The 18,031-nt window shown below is 39.0% G+C and overlaps 1 protein-coding gene and 1 non-coding gene across 2 annotated transcripts; one reads left to right on the plus strand and one right to left on the minus strand.

The window, feature by feature from the left end:
* The first annotated feature begins 5,835 nt into the window (after positions 1 to 5,835).
* On the plus strand, positions 5,836 to 7,084 carry LOC110919704 (bromodomain-containing protein 4-like). Its single transcript, XM_035985523.1, has 2 exons — positions 5,836 to 6,681; positions 6,947 to 7,084. Exons 1-2 carry the CDS (start codon positions 5,836 to 5,838, stop codon positions 7,082 to 7,084), a joined length of 984 nt encoding a protein of 327 aa, XP_035841416.1.
* LOC118488556 lies at positions 6,954 to 7,059 on the minus strand. The gene has a single exon (XR_004885100.1). It is a non-coding gene; the product is annotated as a small nucleolar RNA R71 (small nucleolar RNA).
* Positions 7,085 to 18,031: the final 10,947 nt, after the last annotated feature.

Raw genomic sequence — 18,031 nt, forward strand, 5'->3', positions numbered from 1 at the left:
CGTGAAGGAAAGTGGCTCCAGAAAGAACGCAGATACGTGCTCTAAACAAGCACTTATCAAGCAGCAAGTGTCCGAACAGCGGTAACAAGTCTCCCTATGACTTTGTTTACCTGCCAACGGACCGCGGTAACAAGTCTGCTTAGGACTTTGTTTACCTACCAATGGACCGCATGGAATAAACAACGATGGGCATCCCCTTGCCTATGACCATGTTTATTTACCCATAGTTTAGATCCACATTGTTCGACCAAACAGGGCAAACAATGACGCAACGAGGTAACCGCAAAGAACGTACGGTTACTTGAGAGCTATCAAGATGAACACGCACACCCCACAAAAAAGGGATGGTCATCTCATCATAGGATGCTGAACATAGAACTTGAGCAAAGTTCTAACACAACATCCAAAACCTTCAAACCCGACCGCAAAGGTTGGTTTAAAAGCTTTTCTTTTCTTCTTCGTGCACCATTCTGGCAAATGGTTCGAAGAAGAAACCACCCCCAAGAGGTTCGAAACATGTGCAAACCTTCGAACCACCATCCTAGAGGTTGGTTCGAAGTTTGTGCAGCATTACTATGAAGGTTCCTAACAGGCCTTCAACACAACAACAGGTGGCAACCCACCTGATGACATGCAACGGCTGAGAATTTCGCATCAAGCGAAACTCCTTCACCGGTACGGAAGAGGCATAGCCGGATTTTTTACCAGATCACCAGTTTGATCTGGCCTAGAATTTTCTCCAGACTGCCAAACTACCTTCCTACACCATAAGTCCAGTGCTCCTCCCACGTGCAACTTGCACAAGGTAGCAACACTAGACTGGGGGGACTTGAAGGGGTATGGTCCCAAAACGACCATTACCCGCATCAAACAAACCCCTACCAGTAAGCAAACCGCACCCACGCGGTCACATCCTTCGAACCCATTCGGTCCGAAGATGAATAGCTTGACCTAAGTACGAAAGAAGATGAACATATCGATGCGGCTGGCACCGCATCATATGGCCATTTTCGTCACGACAAGGGAAGCGAGCAAATAGTCTCCACATGCGATGACGCGGCCAACACCGCATCTCGCGTATTTCTTGATCACAAGTAGGAGACGCGGTAACTTCAGACGTTACCGCATGCAGCGATGCGGCTCGCACCGCATCCTGCATATCCAACAAGTGGACTGACACGCCATGCAAGTGGCTGACACCACGAGGCAAGTGGCGCCGGCGACAGTCCCCTGTCAGAGCTATTAAAGCAATGGGCTGACGTGGCGTAACCCCCACGGCCGGCGAGACTGACACACCTGCAACGGTGCAGCTCGTCGTCAGCCCATCCATCAATCTCCTCCTTCACTCCTCGGCTATAAATACCGACCCCAAACCAGGTTTGAGGTATATCTCTCTTCACAACTCTCTCACTACTACTACTATCTTACTTTGCTTCCCAAGCAAACTACTGATTCTCACGCCGGAGAGTGGTAACAAGGAGCACCCCCCACCCCATCCTCCTTGTTACGAGTCACGGCTTGTTTCCTTGTGCAGGAGATCATCCACCGGTGACCCAGCCAGCGATCTCCGAGAGGAAGGGATTAACCCTTCTTGACGAGACCAGTGTGTTAACCCTGCCCGGTTAACCATTGTTTCATCAGCGAAGTTTCTTGATCTAATGGAACAAGGACCGTATCGAGATCTCGACTCGGTATCTTCGAAGTGGCGAAAGATGAGTGGGATCGTCAACCGGTTTTTCAGAGGAATATAATAAAATATATACAAGTAGGCGTCGTAGTTGGATGAGCGACGAGGATGTCTTCAATGCGGCATTGGAAAAAATACAAGACTAATCATAAAACCGCGTTCCCATACGTTCGGGCTTGGGAAGTTATGCGAAAGGCCCCAAAGTGGGCGCCAGTTCCGAACGAGGTTGAGATGGCAAAACGTCAAAAAACCTTGGAGACCGGTAGTTTTAGCGCCGGCGGCTCGGACACGAGATGTCACATTAATTTAAACGACGACGCCGAGTTCGATGAAGAAGAGTACATCGTAAGGGAAGAGGAACGTCCCACGGGCCGGGACAAATCAAAGAGGGAGGCGGCCTCAAAGAAAGAAAAGCAAAAGGTTAGCGATTCGAAGATGGAGGCGTTTATGACAATTTAAAACTTACACGGAGGTCACGGCCCAAAAGGCGAAGGCGAAGAAACGGGCGGTCGAAGAAAGGGTACGCGTGGCGGGAGAAAAGGTACGCGTGGCCGATGATAAGGTTCGGCTCAAAGAGTGGAAGATATTGATGATGGATGTTGATAATTATCCCAAAGCAAAATGCTCCACTTTAAAGAAAATGTAAGAAGACATCATGAAGAAGCATCAAAGTAGATGATTTTTTTAAGTTTATGTTTATTTTTTTAAGTTTATGTAATGGTTTTTTTTAATATTATTGAAATTATTTTTCTATTTTATTTAGTAAATGTTAAAAAAAGTAGATGATTTAAAAAAAGGTAAACTAGTGGGGTAGAATCATCCTCCTATTTCCCTTGATTTAGTGTCTTGGACCATCCTCAAAGGAACAATGACGTGACGCCTAGGTGACGGATCATCCTCCTTTAGAGGATGGTCATCATATCAAGTAGCCTAAGTCTAGTGAAACGAATGTTAAGTTCTACAAACAACCCGATTTCTGAGATGCTTTATTTTACTAAAAACAAATGAAAGTTATTTTATTAACATTCGTCACATGAACTGCACCAGTCTCATCAGCATGACCCGCAAGTTCCAAGCTATGCAGTTAATGCGGAAAAATATCGGTTATCGGTCAAAAACCGATATTTTTGAGATATCGGTTATCGCGGTGAGATATCGGTAATTTATAATATCACACATAAATATATCTATATATATCTTATAAAAAAATAAAATAATACTTTAAATTTCCAATAAATACCTTAAGAACTCATTGGGCTAAGTCAAAATTTTTTGATTTTTAGGAATAGGCCCAAGTTTTAAGAAAATCCCACTTTTATAAATACTCACCTCACCGTCATAGATGCGTAGTTTACATCCAAAAACTTAATCTGCCATAAGTAGCCTACTCGATAAACAAATATAAAATTATGGAGTTATTAGTTGGTTAAAGAGCATGGACTTGGACCGAAGTTGAGAATTGTTAAAAGACAAAAACATAAAAAGGTGAAACTTAAATTTTGAAGGGGCTTAATGAAACATCTTAAAACCCTACCATATATTTAAGTTTGCATTATATTTTTACAGCTGTCATCTTCATCTTCTTGTTTCTTCACTTCATCAACTCTCCATATGCCTTGTTTCTTCTAGATCATCCACACCACACATCCATCTGTCGTCTTTCTTCTTCAGCGCAACACCAGGTAAGCATTAATTGTTGATACAGCCGTCATCTTCAAAGAATAAAACCCTAATTATGAAAATGGAATGGGCTTTGAGGAGGATATGGTAGATTTTAAAGGGAAAAGAACAAAATTTGGGCCTACCGATATTCTCGGCGAGATGGCTGTTATGAAATACACAAAATATTGGCGATATCTCGGTAATTATCGCCGATATTCTCGGCACCGAGATTAATGCTGATATTTGAAACCGATATGTTACTCGATGTCCGATAACTGATATAGCACCAAGATATCACTGATATAGCACCGAGATTGACTGCTTAGGTTCCAAGTACACTATAGTCTTCATCATCTGCCCTTCCTGTTAATCAAGTACAACAATCAATTATTAGCTTGTAAAAAACAATTTAAAACACAAAATTATCAGAACTTGAACATAGGCCAACATATCACTATCCCATCCAAACCCACGCGTTTTAAGTATTCACATGGATTTAATAGGCCAACATATCACTATCCCATCCAAACCCACGCGTTTTAAGTATTAACATGGACTTAAAGTCAAGCCGGGGTCGACATTTATAAGTGCCAAGTTGCACCCATAGCCAACCATTAGACCACAAGCTTGTATTCCCGGATAAATAACATAGAAACACAACAATTCATGTCTTTGAAACTGAACGTGAATCTCATTGATCTCTCAATCCCTATAAATATTACAAGATTTCTCCTCTATTTTGGGAATGCAAAATTAATCAAGCCAAACAATTTGCCCAGATTGCGTGCACTGCTCTCAACGCGTCTACTAATCGAGATCATGATCGTGGACCATGGACACAGGTACGTCTGATCATATAACCAATTTTTTTACTAATTTCTCATCTTACTTTAATAATGGCATGTTTCATTATATAGTTGTCGGTAATGGTTACACCATACTCGTTCAATATCAAGTAGATGACGGGTAGTCCGTAGGACAACCCTTAAGTGGTATAAATGATAATAAAATCCTTCATTTAATCAGGTAGTCGTCTAGAATTGGATAACTACGGTTGTTTGTGTTTCAGGTACAAACGGGAGCTTAAAATGGAAGGAACACGGAGAAAAAATGAAAAAAATCAATTTTTGGAATTGAAGAATTAAGAGGAAAGCATGATAGAGGACGGAATTACGAGAACGTAGGTGAAAACGGTGAAGAAAACGGAGTTGAAACGAAAAAGTTGTGCTGAAAACAAGTTTTCATGTTGACGCCTGCCGTAGGCTACGGCAAGGGCCGTAGCTTACGGCGCCGACTGGCACTTTTTGTCACTGTATGGCAGATAAAGCCACCGTAAGCCATTCCAAGCCAACGTAAGCTACGGTGGCCACCGTAGCTTACGGTGCTGACCTACGTAAATGTGTAACTTCCACCTTTTAATGCGGATTTATGATGCCCTTTCAAGTCCAATCATTCCCATTCGGTTACCAGCTGTCTAGAGGCGAATTTTGGGTGTTCTTGAGAGCTTGAAACAATTTTTAAACATCTCGTTAGTGTTTTTAATTCTTATGAACATTGATATGTATGTGATGATGATTGTCCAAGTCATGAGTGGCTAAACTTATGGTGACTATCTTTGGTTGAAGGTTTGCGTAAGACTTTATGTTTGTATTTCATATTTCTAGAATAATGAACTTGTCTTTATGATTTGTTTGTTATGGTGTGTGATTGCTTGTTTGTAAATTGTTAATTCTTTTGTTAATCTAATTTGAAACCATACGTTCTTGGTGCTATTGGCACTCGAGATATCATGGGTAGAATTAGGATTGGGTATTGATTAATTGGTCATCGGGTAACAACCTCGCGTTCTAGGAATCCGAGTACTTAGTTCCCATTCATCACAACAAGTAATCGTACATGAACTATGTCTATATAGTTCTTTCTAGTGGAATGTTAGCATAAATGTTGAAGCAAACCGGAAACTAAAGATGGTCATTTGTCTCTAAATTGTTTACAACCTAAATTCTCATTTTGCAATTAGACTAGTAATCTTAGTTTTAAAAATCAACCAATCAAACCAACTCTTGAATTTATTTTTATTGCAATTAGTTTAATTTTAGTCAAGTTAGATAAACCTTTAAATAACACACATTCCACAAACTCCCTGTGTTCGATACCCACTTACCGCTATCTATTAGTAGTATTTGGATTAAATTTGATTGTGTCCACGACATCGTGTCAAATTTTGACGCCGTTGTCGGGGAGTAGTGCGCAACGTGTGTTATTTTTGATCTCTTTAAGTTTGTTATTTTTCTGGTTAACGCTGGGTGTGTTAGTGTGCAGGTATTTATAGGTTCATGCGTACTAGAAGCTCTCACAAGCTATCACCATTGGCATTTGATCCAGAGATTGAACGAACTTTAAGAGGAAACAGAATCTTGTTAAGAGAGAACAAAATCAGCGGTTCACCGACAACACCAACTACACCAATTACACCACTCAGATACATGGATCCACCGCCACCACCACCCACTACGGGTGAGCTTATACCACCTTTCATACCATCATCAACTCAACCTTCACCAAATACCACCATGCCTAACACCACTACCGACCCTACTCCACCTCATGATGTTACACCAACCAACACTACACAACCTATTACCACCCAAGAGGAACCGACACTTACGTTTAACCCTTCTACCACAATTCCACCATTTTCCCATTTTTCCCCAGGTGCGGGTCAATCATCTTCAACCTATTCAATACCACCAAATTCAACCATTGTTCATGCTACTTCATCATTTAGACCATCGAACCAGTCGGGTTTTCAATATTCATCTTTTCCATTTGGGCAATCTTCGGGTATAGGAGGAGATGGATATGACGAAGGGTATGAGGATTTTGAGGGTTATGAGGAAGAAGGATATACATATGGGGGTGATGGAGATCAAGGGGAGTTTACTTATGTACAAAGTCAAACTCAAGGAATACCAAGTGTTGGTGGGATTCAACAACAACAAATTATACCACAACATATTCGGCCAAGGCCACAAGGGCCACAAGTGCAACGTCCTATACCATTGCAACAAGTTCGTCCACAAAATGTACAACATCAATTTCAAAGGCCAATTCAACACCCACCGATGCCACAACATCAATTTCAACCACATATACCCCAAGGGCCTATGCAAAGACCAATGGGTCCTATTCGTCCAAGGGGTCGGTTGGGTGTACCAAGAAGACATCATAGAGAACATGCGAGAGGCATTGAAGCGCATTTTAGGCCGGTAATCACTCACAATCCTTCACCGGTAGTTATTCCTCACAATAATCAAGGGAGGACATTTGAGGTGAGAACCAATTCATTCCAAAGTTTGCCAAAATATAAGGGTCTAGCAACGGAGGAGCCTTATTTTCATTTGGAGGCTTATGACTCGATTTGCAACACTCTTGGGAGTCAAGGATTTTCGGCTGACGATGTCAAATTGGTACTATTCCAATTTTCTTTGGAAGACAAAGCAAAGAAGTGGTTTTACACTCTACCTTCAGCATCTATCTACACATGGGCGGAGATGCCTACAAATATTTTTAGATGAATTTTATACCGCTCAAAAGACGAATGATGCTAGGAAAGGGTTGAGAAGTTTTCAACAACAACAAGGTGAAATGTTCCATGAGGCTTTTGAACGTTTTAACATGATGATAAAGAATTGTCCTCATCATGGGATTGAGCTTTGGGCCATGAGGGGTTAAGTACCGAAGATGCTCGTGATTTAATGTCTATTACCAATGGCACTTTTGGCACAAACTATGAACATGATGATTGGGAGTTTTTGGAGCAAATGACAATTACATCAAAAAGAAAAGCTCAAGCATCAAGGAGAGCACGACCGGCCATTACCCGAACTCAAGTGCATGCGGTAGACGATGGTAATGTTCAAACATCTAACAAAATTTATGATGTTTGTGCTATTTGTAATGAGATAGGACATGCGGCTGAAAATTGCCAAGGAGGTGAAGGGCAATATGAAGAGGTTCATGCTGTGCAAGGTCAAAGAGGGGGTGGTAGAAATTACAACACGAATTCCAATACTTACCACCCCGGTTTACGAAATCACACGAACTTTAGATACGGGAATCCGTCAAATCAAGTCAACCCGAACTTCCAAGGAAACCAAGGATTTCAAAGGCCATATCAAACGGGTCATGTGCATGGTGGGTTTTCGGGTCAAAGCTCTTCGGGTGGAAACAAAGTCATGGAGATGTTGAAAGCGATGCAAATTGAGATGCAACAAAGGAATCAGCTTGATGATGCTCGCATTCAAAAAGATGAAATCCGTGATAAAGCAATTCAGTCGTTGACTACTCAAATGAGTCAACTTGTGAGTGATGTGGCGATATTGAAGAAAGCAAAAGGCCAACTACAAAGTGACACGGTGACAAATCCCAAGAACATAAAAAGCGTTAATATCAATGTGGTAAGCACCGTTCCTAATAATGAAACATTTCTTGCTTCTTCTTGTCAAGTGAGTGCAGGTATAGGAAGGGATGCCGAGGTTGAAACGGACAAGAAGCATGGAGCACCACTTGTGCCGATCCGAGTGGGAAAATTAAAAATTCCCCATGCATTATTGGATTATGGGGCGAGTATGAGTGTGCTACCAGGTGACTTATATGATATGTATGATTTTGGTCTGCTTCAAGATGCAGACACCATGGTGAGTTTGGCGGATGAAAGTTGGAGACGTCCATGGGGAATAGTTAAGAATGTTATGATTCGGTTAGGAGAATTCGAATACCCGGTGGATTTTCTGGTCCTAGATTATGCCCCTACCAAATTGGCATCACAACAAAGGGTAATTTTAGGTCGACCATTTCTTTATACGGCGAGTGCTAAAATCAACTGTAGAGATGGGATCATTACTATGACCGAAGAGAACCGTAAGTTGCACTTTGATGTTCATACTAGGGAGATTAGTTATGAATCTATTGAAGAGGAGAGTAGAGAGTCTAGTGACCATCTGAAAAATGTGCACCAAAGAATAAAAACAAACAAACCACCAGGGTGTAAAAAGAAGTATGAGGGTTCGAGCAGATATGTAGTTGACTATCCACCGAATGGACATTTGATGGATGCATTTCAACCAATGACAAGCTACAGTGGGGGAGGTGATAGGAACCGATTCTTTGAGCCACCATAAATGGGGGTGGCATGGTCTGGCTGAAGACTGAAAACTTAGCGCTGCTCGGGAGGCAACTTGGGGTTTTATACTGATCTTGTTATTTCTCTAGTTTTCTATGTTTCAGGGCAATGGCAACACTCAAGTGTGGGGAAGATGTGCGAATATTTGTGTGAAGGTGGTGATAGGAAATTGGATCATTTACAATATCTGTTGTGTCAAACTTCACCATGTCAATGTACTTTTTCCTTAGACTTGTCATGTTCTTTAGTTTGAAATATTGTTAGTTTATTAGTTTGCTTTTATTTATAAAAAATAAAAAAACAAAGTTGATGTTTTTAGTGTTTAAGCGATCTTCCCTTCAAAACCATATATTGGGGACAATGTATCCCAAGTGTGGGGATGAGGGGAAATTTTAAAAAATTGTGAATCTTTTTAAAATCAAGCAAAAAATGGTCCAAATTGAACAGTTGAGTATTAAATTGCATGACACACCGGCAACCCATATCCCCTTATTCTTTCTTGGTGAGAGTTGAGCAACTACTTGAATTTATTAGAATCCATTTTTCTTGATGAGAGTGGAAATGGGTGGTGGTGCATTAGAACTTGTGCTTGAATGCGGTTTGACGCCTTAGCTTGATATGCATGTGAAAAGAATTAGGGCAATTAGGTAGCCTCGTCTTGGTGAGTGCGAGTGTGGAATTTGGGGGGTTGGACCTCATAAGTCATAAGTCATATATATGAGCATGGTAGCGAGAGGGGCGGGGGTTTGGACTTTTAGTAGCCATTTTGAGCTTTAAGCCAATCATTTGTTAACCCTTGGCTAGTTCCCAAAAAAATTCACCCGTATTCGACCCGGTCTAGTAGTATTAGCATTTTGTAGTAGTATGTTTGTTATGTGATGTTTCAATTGTTTGTTAAAAAAAAGAAAATGAAAAAAAATGAGAAGAAAATGAAAAGAAAAAAAAGAGAGAAAAAGCAATGAAAAAACAAGAGAAAAAGAGATTGATGTATTGTATATAGATGTTATGTTTAGATAGAAATAAAAGACCGGGTCGAATCATTAGCTACTACATATATTTCCATATCCTACCCGTATGCCTAGCCGTGTTACAACATTTAAGTCCCTTTGATCCGCATGCATGTTTAGCAAATTCTTTAGGCGAAGGACGGATTTGAGTACAAGCATATTATTGTTCAACTACCCATTTACCTTAGTGTGTTCTAGCTCATTTTTGCTAGTATTATTTGTCACTGAGAGGAGAGTTATTGTGAGGGGTGTGTTATGCGCGGTTTTAAGAAACAATTAGTAAATGAGGATTGTTTGCTTGGTTTGTGCTTGATCGCTTGAATAAATTGTGTTTTGTTGAACGGGTTGCTTGGGGCAAGCAACGGTTAAGTGTGGGGATGTGACGGGTTGTAACACCTTGTAAAATCACGTCCAATGATGTATTGACACGTGTAATAAACCCTAATGAAGTCAAACAGTGAAATTTAGGGACTAATTTTTTCGAGAAATTTAAAACTTTGATTATAAAAGGACTGAACGTGTTAGCATACCTAAAATAAGTTTTTAAATAACCTCTTACAATGTTTATATTCACAAATGTGCCACTTGATGAATAAGTGTAGCCGTTTGCGTGATTAATTGAAAGTTTGCGCGATGAAGGGTTAAAAGCGTCAACATGTTAATCCTTACCTCTGAGTGACCTTTTAACAAACCGGTACCTTCATGATGTTTAATTATACTCTCGGGAATGCCAAGTAATGGCCATATAAGGTTTTGATGCCTGTAAGCAAAGTTACGCGCAACTTTGCAAATTAGAGGGGCTAAAAGTGTCAATATGTTTAATTATACCTTTGAATGACCTTTTAGCGAACCCGAAGCATCGTGATGTTTAATAATACTTACAAGAATGCCCAATATGGATTAGATGAGGCTTCAATGCTATTAAATGATGAGATGCGCAAGTTTGCGCAATAGAGGGACCTAAAGCGTCAACTTTTGAATCTACGCCATTCGGGGACCATTTAAGCGAACGAGAGCGTATTATTATTTACGTATATGCTTAGGAATGATTATTATGGGCCATGGAAGGCTTAGATATCATTAAACGGCATTTCGCGCAACTTTGCGCAATTAAGGGACTAATTACGTCAAACTGCAAAAGGAGGTCGAATCGTTTGATAACGGACCTTCCGGAATATGTCCATGAGTTAAACATACCCCATTTATTATTTATATAGCTTAGATATAGGCTTAGAGGTGTTTGGTGCGCAAAAATAAACTTTTATGTCATGCAGGGACTAAAAGTGTCAAAAAGTGCACAAGTTTGCACTTTTGCGCATATCTCGCATTCTTAATATCCCCGGACACCCAAAAATTTATGTAAGCACTAAAATATTTTATTTTAGTGTGTGGCATGATAAAATTCCACTCGTCGCGTAATTTGGACCGTTTTTCGCGTCCGTCCGTGTTCCGTCGTAATTAGCCGAACAACGTGACCGTACGACCAAACGAACCGACATCCGGCATATTTTTGAGCATGTTTCATATTCCCTATGCTTAGGAATCATTTTATAGCCTTAAAAATGGTTTAACGGGCCTCAAACGCATCAGAAAGGGGCTAGAAGCATGCAGGGACCAAAACTGCCATTTTAGAAACTTGATTTCCAGCTGTTACAGCTGTTTTAATCAATTGGAAATGGTTTTCTTCAGTCCTTGGGCAGCCCATAGATTGCTAAAACAAGGGGTAAAGGTGTACGGTCCAGATTTCATCACATTTATCAAGGAACGATCCTAACGGTCCTCTAAATCCTATAAATACCCATTGAATGTTTGGCTCTCATTTGCACCTCTCCTTCGATCTGATAAACTCTCTAAATTGTGAGGATCTTGAACTCTTTTGAGAACCTCCCTCAGTCCTTTGGACCATTTGTAAGTCCCCTTTCGTGCTTAGTTTAATTATTTAGCGTTTATAGCCGAAAAGTCAAGCGTTTTCGATAAACGCTTTGACTTTCAAATGGCTGAGCCATTGTTCGCAACGAACATGGCTACGTGACCGTAATTAGGTGGGTGTTAAACCCTCAAAAGGGCACCTCCTAATTACCACGTTTACTTAGTTTAATTGTCGGGTCAAATTAAAGTCAAACGGGTTAGTTTTAAATGAAACTCATAACTATTAATATAAAAGTCATAAAATCAGTTTTGCCACTTTAATAACTTGGTAAATATTATTTGAACATGTTTAAACATGGTTCAACCCGACAATTCTAAGTATAGGCCAGGTTCGGAACCGAAAGTCGCAAAAGTTGACTTTTGCTTTGACTTTCAGTTCTGACCCGATTTAGCTTAGTTTAGATATGCCTTAGGATTCCATTAGGACCGTATTATAAGTTAGTATAACTCTCTAAAGTTATACAACTTGGTTCCATAGAAATCCTAGTTCATGCTTGTTTCCGTTAAAAGCCTAAACGTTGAGCGTTATGCCCTTTTGACCTTAAAACGACGTTTTTGAAAATGTGAAAGGATAGAAACCTTCACTACTGAATTATAAACTTTTCCCTAAAATTTGACATCAGTTTGAGGTCTAGATTAGAAGTTATGCTCAATAGCGTAATTAGAAAGCCTTTTTATTAATTAAACGGCGTAATTAGCATATATCCTATCTAAACCCAATTTTTGATACCAAACTTCTTACCTACTGATATAAAATAATATTTTGGGATTTTTAAAGATTTTTATTTATTTTTAGCCTGAGCATAACATAGGGTTATAGGCTTGATTCGGTAATTGCCGGTTTTGCCCTTTTGGGCTATAAAATGAGTTTTACAAATCCTTTTGACCCCAAACCTTTTTCTACTGATCTAAAATGATAAACAAAATATTTTGAGCCTTCTGGAATAATAAAAATACCAGCTCTTCTTAGAAAACCCGAAAATGGCTCTAAATCGCCTTTTTAAGCATTTTAAGCGCATAAGTATGTACTAGAACCTTTTTAAGCATAAAGGGTTGATACCTACTGATGTGTGCAGTAAGTTTTTATACTTTTAACAGTAGGCAAATATTTTAAACTCAGAATTCCAGAAGTGACCTTTTAGGCACATGTGAAATTACTAAAATGCCCCTACGGTGCATAGTAAGGTTAAAGGTAATAAAATTCACCTAGGTATGATACCCTACTGTTATAACTTAGTAAATTAAGTATATTCACTGAATTAATCAGACCTGTACTTCAGGTTATGATTTAAACCCTTGTACACGCTTTAAAATGACCAAAATGCCCTCATAAGGCATAGTTTGGGTTTAAAACTATTTGGGCATAACGGAAGGTATCCTGCTGATATCACAACATATTTAGGGCATACTAACTTAGGAAACCTGTTCATGATTCATTGGTTACTCATTACGCACTTTTCGCGTTCGGATCGGCGTATGTAACTAGTTTGCATATATTAGCCGAAACGGGTCAAACCATATCGTTTTTATCTCAAATTCCAGAATGTGTTTAAGTTACCCATATTAAACAAGCATGCAAGCTTGTCGGGTCAAAACCACATTCTAAATAGGTCTTCGCTTTGTCATGCGTTTGAACCGTATTCTTCTGATTAAAACTAACCGGTCTGAGCTTAGGCTTAATTAAAGACCCGTTAGAAATCTAATAGGTTATTAAAAACCTTCGTTCCAGATTTAGGAGCCCAGTAAAAGCTATCTGTACTTGCTTGGTGGTATACGGCTGGGATAAATTGTATAAATTTGCTCAGGTAAATACGTTTAACTTATTTTCCCTATACAGGCTTGGGGTACGGTATATAAAATACCGCTTGGTCGGGGAATTGACGTTAACCAGTTGATGGCTAAGTGTTGTCAAATTAACCCGTTTAAAAATGCTGTTTTGTTTGTTTAACGCCTTTGGGGGTTTAATGACCATGTCCCGGATATCCTTGGCATCATTCAAAGAATGGCCACGACCTTAGCACACGGGTGTAGGCGTACACCCGTAGTGCATTTCATTAAAGTATAATCGTCGGTCGAGAGAAGTCTTGCGGTGGAATTATATTAAGTGGTGTGTCTATTAAGCTTTAACCCGGCACGACCCGGGCTACTGAACGCATAATGAACATGTAATTATTTTACAAGATTATTAAGCAAATAATTATCCCAAGTTATAAAAAGTTTTATGCCACGGGCATTTAAAACAATTTTTAAACATTTTCAAAATGAGTCAGTTAAATTGTATTTACCAGTGTAAACTGACGTATTTTCCAGAAAGGCTAAGTGCAGGTACTACGCGTAATAGGCTGGTCACTCCTTAAGCATCCATAGAAGTCTCGCAAGCTTAGGGTGCATGAAGTCTGTTGAAATGAAGTTTCCTTTTTGTTTGGATCTGCCTGTGGATCTATTTCGACTATTTTGTGATACTTGAATATTACAATAATTTAAGTTGAAATAAATCTTTCTTTGCTTCCGCTGTGCATTTATATTTTTGTATGTTTGACTATGATGATATCAACTACGTCACGGAATCCCCCACCGGGCCCACCGGTGACACGTGGAAAAATAGGGGTGTGACAGGTTGGTATCAGAGCCAACACTGAGTGAACTAAACACTAGCCTTTTGTGTTTAATCTCAGTTACACAATTGCACATTTCTTGATTCTTGAGTCTAGACAAGAACTTAGGACTAATTCAAATTCATTTTGTTTTGTCCCTGATTGGTTCCTTTGATTATTTTTCTGATTAGCCCCTGCATGGGCAAGTCATTTCAGTAGAAGTCCCGTTTAGGGCAACCAAGTATATTGTTTAAATTTAAGGGAACGGTTAGACTTAAAATAACATTCCCATTATAAGATCTACCATTATAGTAAAATGGCAAAATCTAAAAAGGACAAGACCTAGCTCAGGTGTCGTTTTAAGACAGGGCCAAGATGGTAGTTCCTCAATTAGATTCAGATCCTTGTTAACATCTCAATTTAGGATTGCTCTGCGAATAATATTAAAAGAGAATCTTAGTGGTAAAATCTAGCCACGTGTCATTTTAGACATGGCTAAGATGGTAGAACCTGTCTATATTAAAAGAGAATCTTAGGGGTAAAACCTAGCCACGTGTTATTGTAGACATGGCCAAGATGGTAGAACCTGTCTAAAAGATTCCAAAATTTTGTTAACATCTGTAGGCATGTTAGCATAATTGGGTAAATTGTGATGCAGTATAAATCACAAAGGCCATCTTTGAAAATTGGGATTTATTTAAAATTCCCTGTAAGTAGATAGCCATCCTTTAAGGATGAAGTGCCTACCGGTAATAAATAACGTCCTCTGGGATTAAGAGACAGTAGAAGTCTGCAACTCACTGTCAAGAAAGGGTAATGAACTGTGATTCAGACCCAAATACCTCGATTCTGTGAAAATCCTGGTTATAAATTAAAACCGTCTTTGTGACTAGGCTTTTGTGCCAATATTAAAACTGTAATATAGGATTGTAATAAAGGTCCTGAATATATAAATGATTAACAAATTAACCAGAAATGGCCATTTAAAACCATGGTTAATAAATTATAATACTGTAAAACTTTCTAAAATAAACCTTGTCCATTATTTCCTTATGTGGCAATTAAAGCTACATGGCAAGGTCAGATAAGGTAAATAACCGTCCGGTGAAAAAAAAAAACCATGGGTTATAAATTTTAGAAAATTCATAAGCCTATTCTAAGGATTCAAATCCTTGTAAACACCTGTAAACATGTTAACATTCCTGGCAGATGTGATTTAATCACATAATTCATCTTTATACTGGATTCTCCCGAAATCCTTCTTATTTGGTGAATAAAGCATCCATTAAGGATGTAATGCTTACGTGCCATATTCATTGTCATATAAGACAAAAGACAGTGGTAGCATACGGTTCCCTGTCAAGAAAAGGCAATGAACAACGTTCAAAGCCTAAATACCTAATTCTGCAAGATCATGGTTTATAATTTAAAGTTGCCCTTGTGACTTGGCCTTTTGTGCCATAGTTATATTTTAAAATAAATTTAGGATAATTATAATGGAAATCCTGAATAAAATAAATATCATTCCTTTTCTGCCAGTGAATATATTAAAAAGAATCTTAAAAGGTATAACCTAGCTTGAATGTCAGTAAAGACCTAGCTATGATGGTAAAACCTGTATTAAAAAGATTCGATTCCTTGATAAACATGTTAGCACTCTTGACAACAGTGATGCGGTAAAATCACATTTGTCATCCTTGTATTGGGAATTTCCAAACCCCTTATTTAGCCTAGATGATCAGAATGAATCATGGTTAATAATCGTCGAACATGATGTATATGTCAAAACATCCTTTTAAGATGTATGCCTACGGGCAAAGATGTATTCATGGTAGAGATAGTTATTCATAACTTCCTGTCGAAAGGTAATGGGTTATGAAATTTTCCGATCCAAAGGAATCTTTGATTATGTTTTAGATTGTCCTTATGACAAGGCTTTGTGCCATCTAAAGAATCCTTTGAAACAAGCCTTTGTGCTGTATAAAGTGTCTGTACGACACTGACAGTTGTGACTTATATCCCCTGTCTAATAAGAAGGATTAGATTCTGTGTAAACGCCAAAGATGGTTTATTTTAAAACCTAGGCAAAACATAATCAAATAAATCTTATACTATCTAATGGCCTATAAGGTTTAATTTCACCATGGCTATTTAATCATAAAATTCGACGATTGGCCATATAATTAAGTAAATTATTATTACTTGGTTTTTAGCCTTCAAAGCTTCATCATGGCGGATTTATATGAAGCCCTTCAGTTGATCAGAGTAACACAGTAAGACTGATCTTAACGAGCACTGAGATACAAGCTATGTTGGATATAGCCGTAAACAAAGCAGTGGACCGAATATTTAAGGATCATAAGAGACAGTGCAAGAATATCCCAATTAAGGTTACAAAAAGGGGTATGACTGGTCCAAATTATAACTAGTCCAAGCCAATTGAGGCAAAACCCAAATGTAAAACCTGCGGGAAAACAGCACTTCGGAAAATGTATCCAAAAGCAGATCACGAGATGTGGCATCTGTATGAAGACAGATCACAAGACTCATGAATGCAAGGACTTGAAGGACGCCACATGCTATGGTTGTGGCGAGAAGAGGCACATAAAGACCCACTGCCCAAAGAAGGCGACTAAAGAGAAGGGCATTTAGAAGTCACAAGCTAAGCCTTGTAAAATCTGTGATAAGGAAAGGCACAAATCTTTGGAGTGCCAAGATAGAAAGGACGCAACCTGCTATGGTTGTAAGGAAATAGGGCACATCAAAAACTAATTTCCCAATTAAACCAACAAGCCTGGGGAGGCTAAGGAGACCAAAGCTGGAGACTCTCAAATGAATGTTCAAGAGGATGACAATGTCACGACATGTACCTTCCTGATAAATGGCGTTCATGCTAGAGTATTACTTGATTCAGGTTCAGATAAGTCTTTCATAGACCATGGATTTGATAAATCATTAAATTTGCCTGCTTAAAACTCTAAGCGTTAAGAATAAAGTAGAATTGACCGATAGAACCTTAGAGACTGCTTCAGCAATATTAAATGGATGTTTTATGGCTAGGAATCATTCTTATCCGTTGTCCCTGTTTCCGTTAATATAAGAGGAACTGGATATAGTGGTAAGAATGAATTGATCGTCTTAAAGATCAAGCCCATATTGTGGGAGATAAGAAGCAAGAAGCTATCAAGACTCCTTATGATAAGCCTTTGACAATTCAAGGAAACATATGGTATGGATTGCCTATGTATCTGCTGAATTTGGTGTTTAATACCAAAGCTTCGAGTATGGAAACTCAGAGAAGACAAACAACAGTCGCGATACTAGAAATGCGACAAATGTTAATGGTGCATCAAATATGAACCTCAATGTTGAGGGAGTTAATCGCCAAAACTGTGAGTAACACAGATGTTAGAAACGCTATAAGAAAATCCATGAGAAGGTTCAAGAAGCTGAATGCTGTTTGCTCTAAAACACATGTCGCTGCCCATGATAAGAGCTTCATTCATACTTCAAATGCGAAAAATAAACCCAACAAAATCATATATGGCAAGGAGCCATTCCCTTTTAGGATATACTTAAAAGCACTTCGTCTCTTGGAAGTTAAGAGACTTAAATAGTAAAAAGGGGCCATCGATTACAGGAAATTGTTGGATAAAGTAGAAACCATTAGGCGTATCAGCGGCTATGCTGGAAAGAACACAGTAAGGTATGCATCACCGTCATTCGATGGCAATACCTTTAATTAGTAAGGACATTACTGAAGCCCACAAGGAAGATTCCCTTATACAGTGTGGGATGGTCCAGATTTTAAGGACCTTATTAGAAAAACCTATTACCCGTTTCATGAAATGGAAAAAGAAGGGATTATAAATTTTTACTCTCACCATAAAAGTTCTAGATGGTCGACAGTATGTCGCAAATCTTAATCCTTTGGCTGAGATAGTGTTCTATTTAGATTACCCAAAAT

Source organism: Helianthus annuus, chromosome 16, assembly GCF_002127325.2.
Source record: "Helianthus annuus cultivar XRQ/B chromosome 16, HanXRQr2.0-SUNRISE, whole genome shotgun sequence".
NCBI classification, from domain to species: Eukaryota; Viridiplantae; Streptophyta; class Magnoliopsida; order Asterales; family Asteraceae; genus Helianthus; species Helianthus annuus.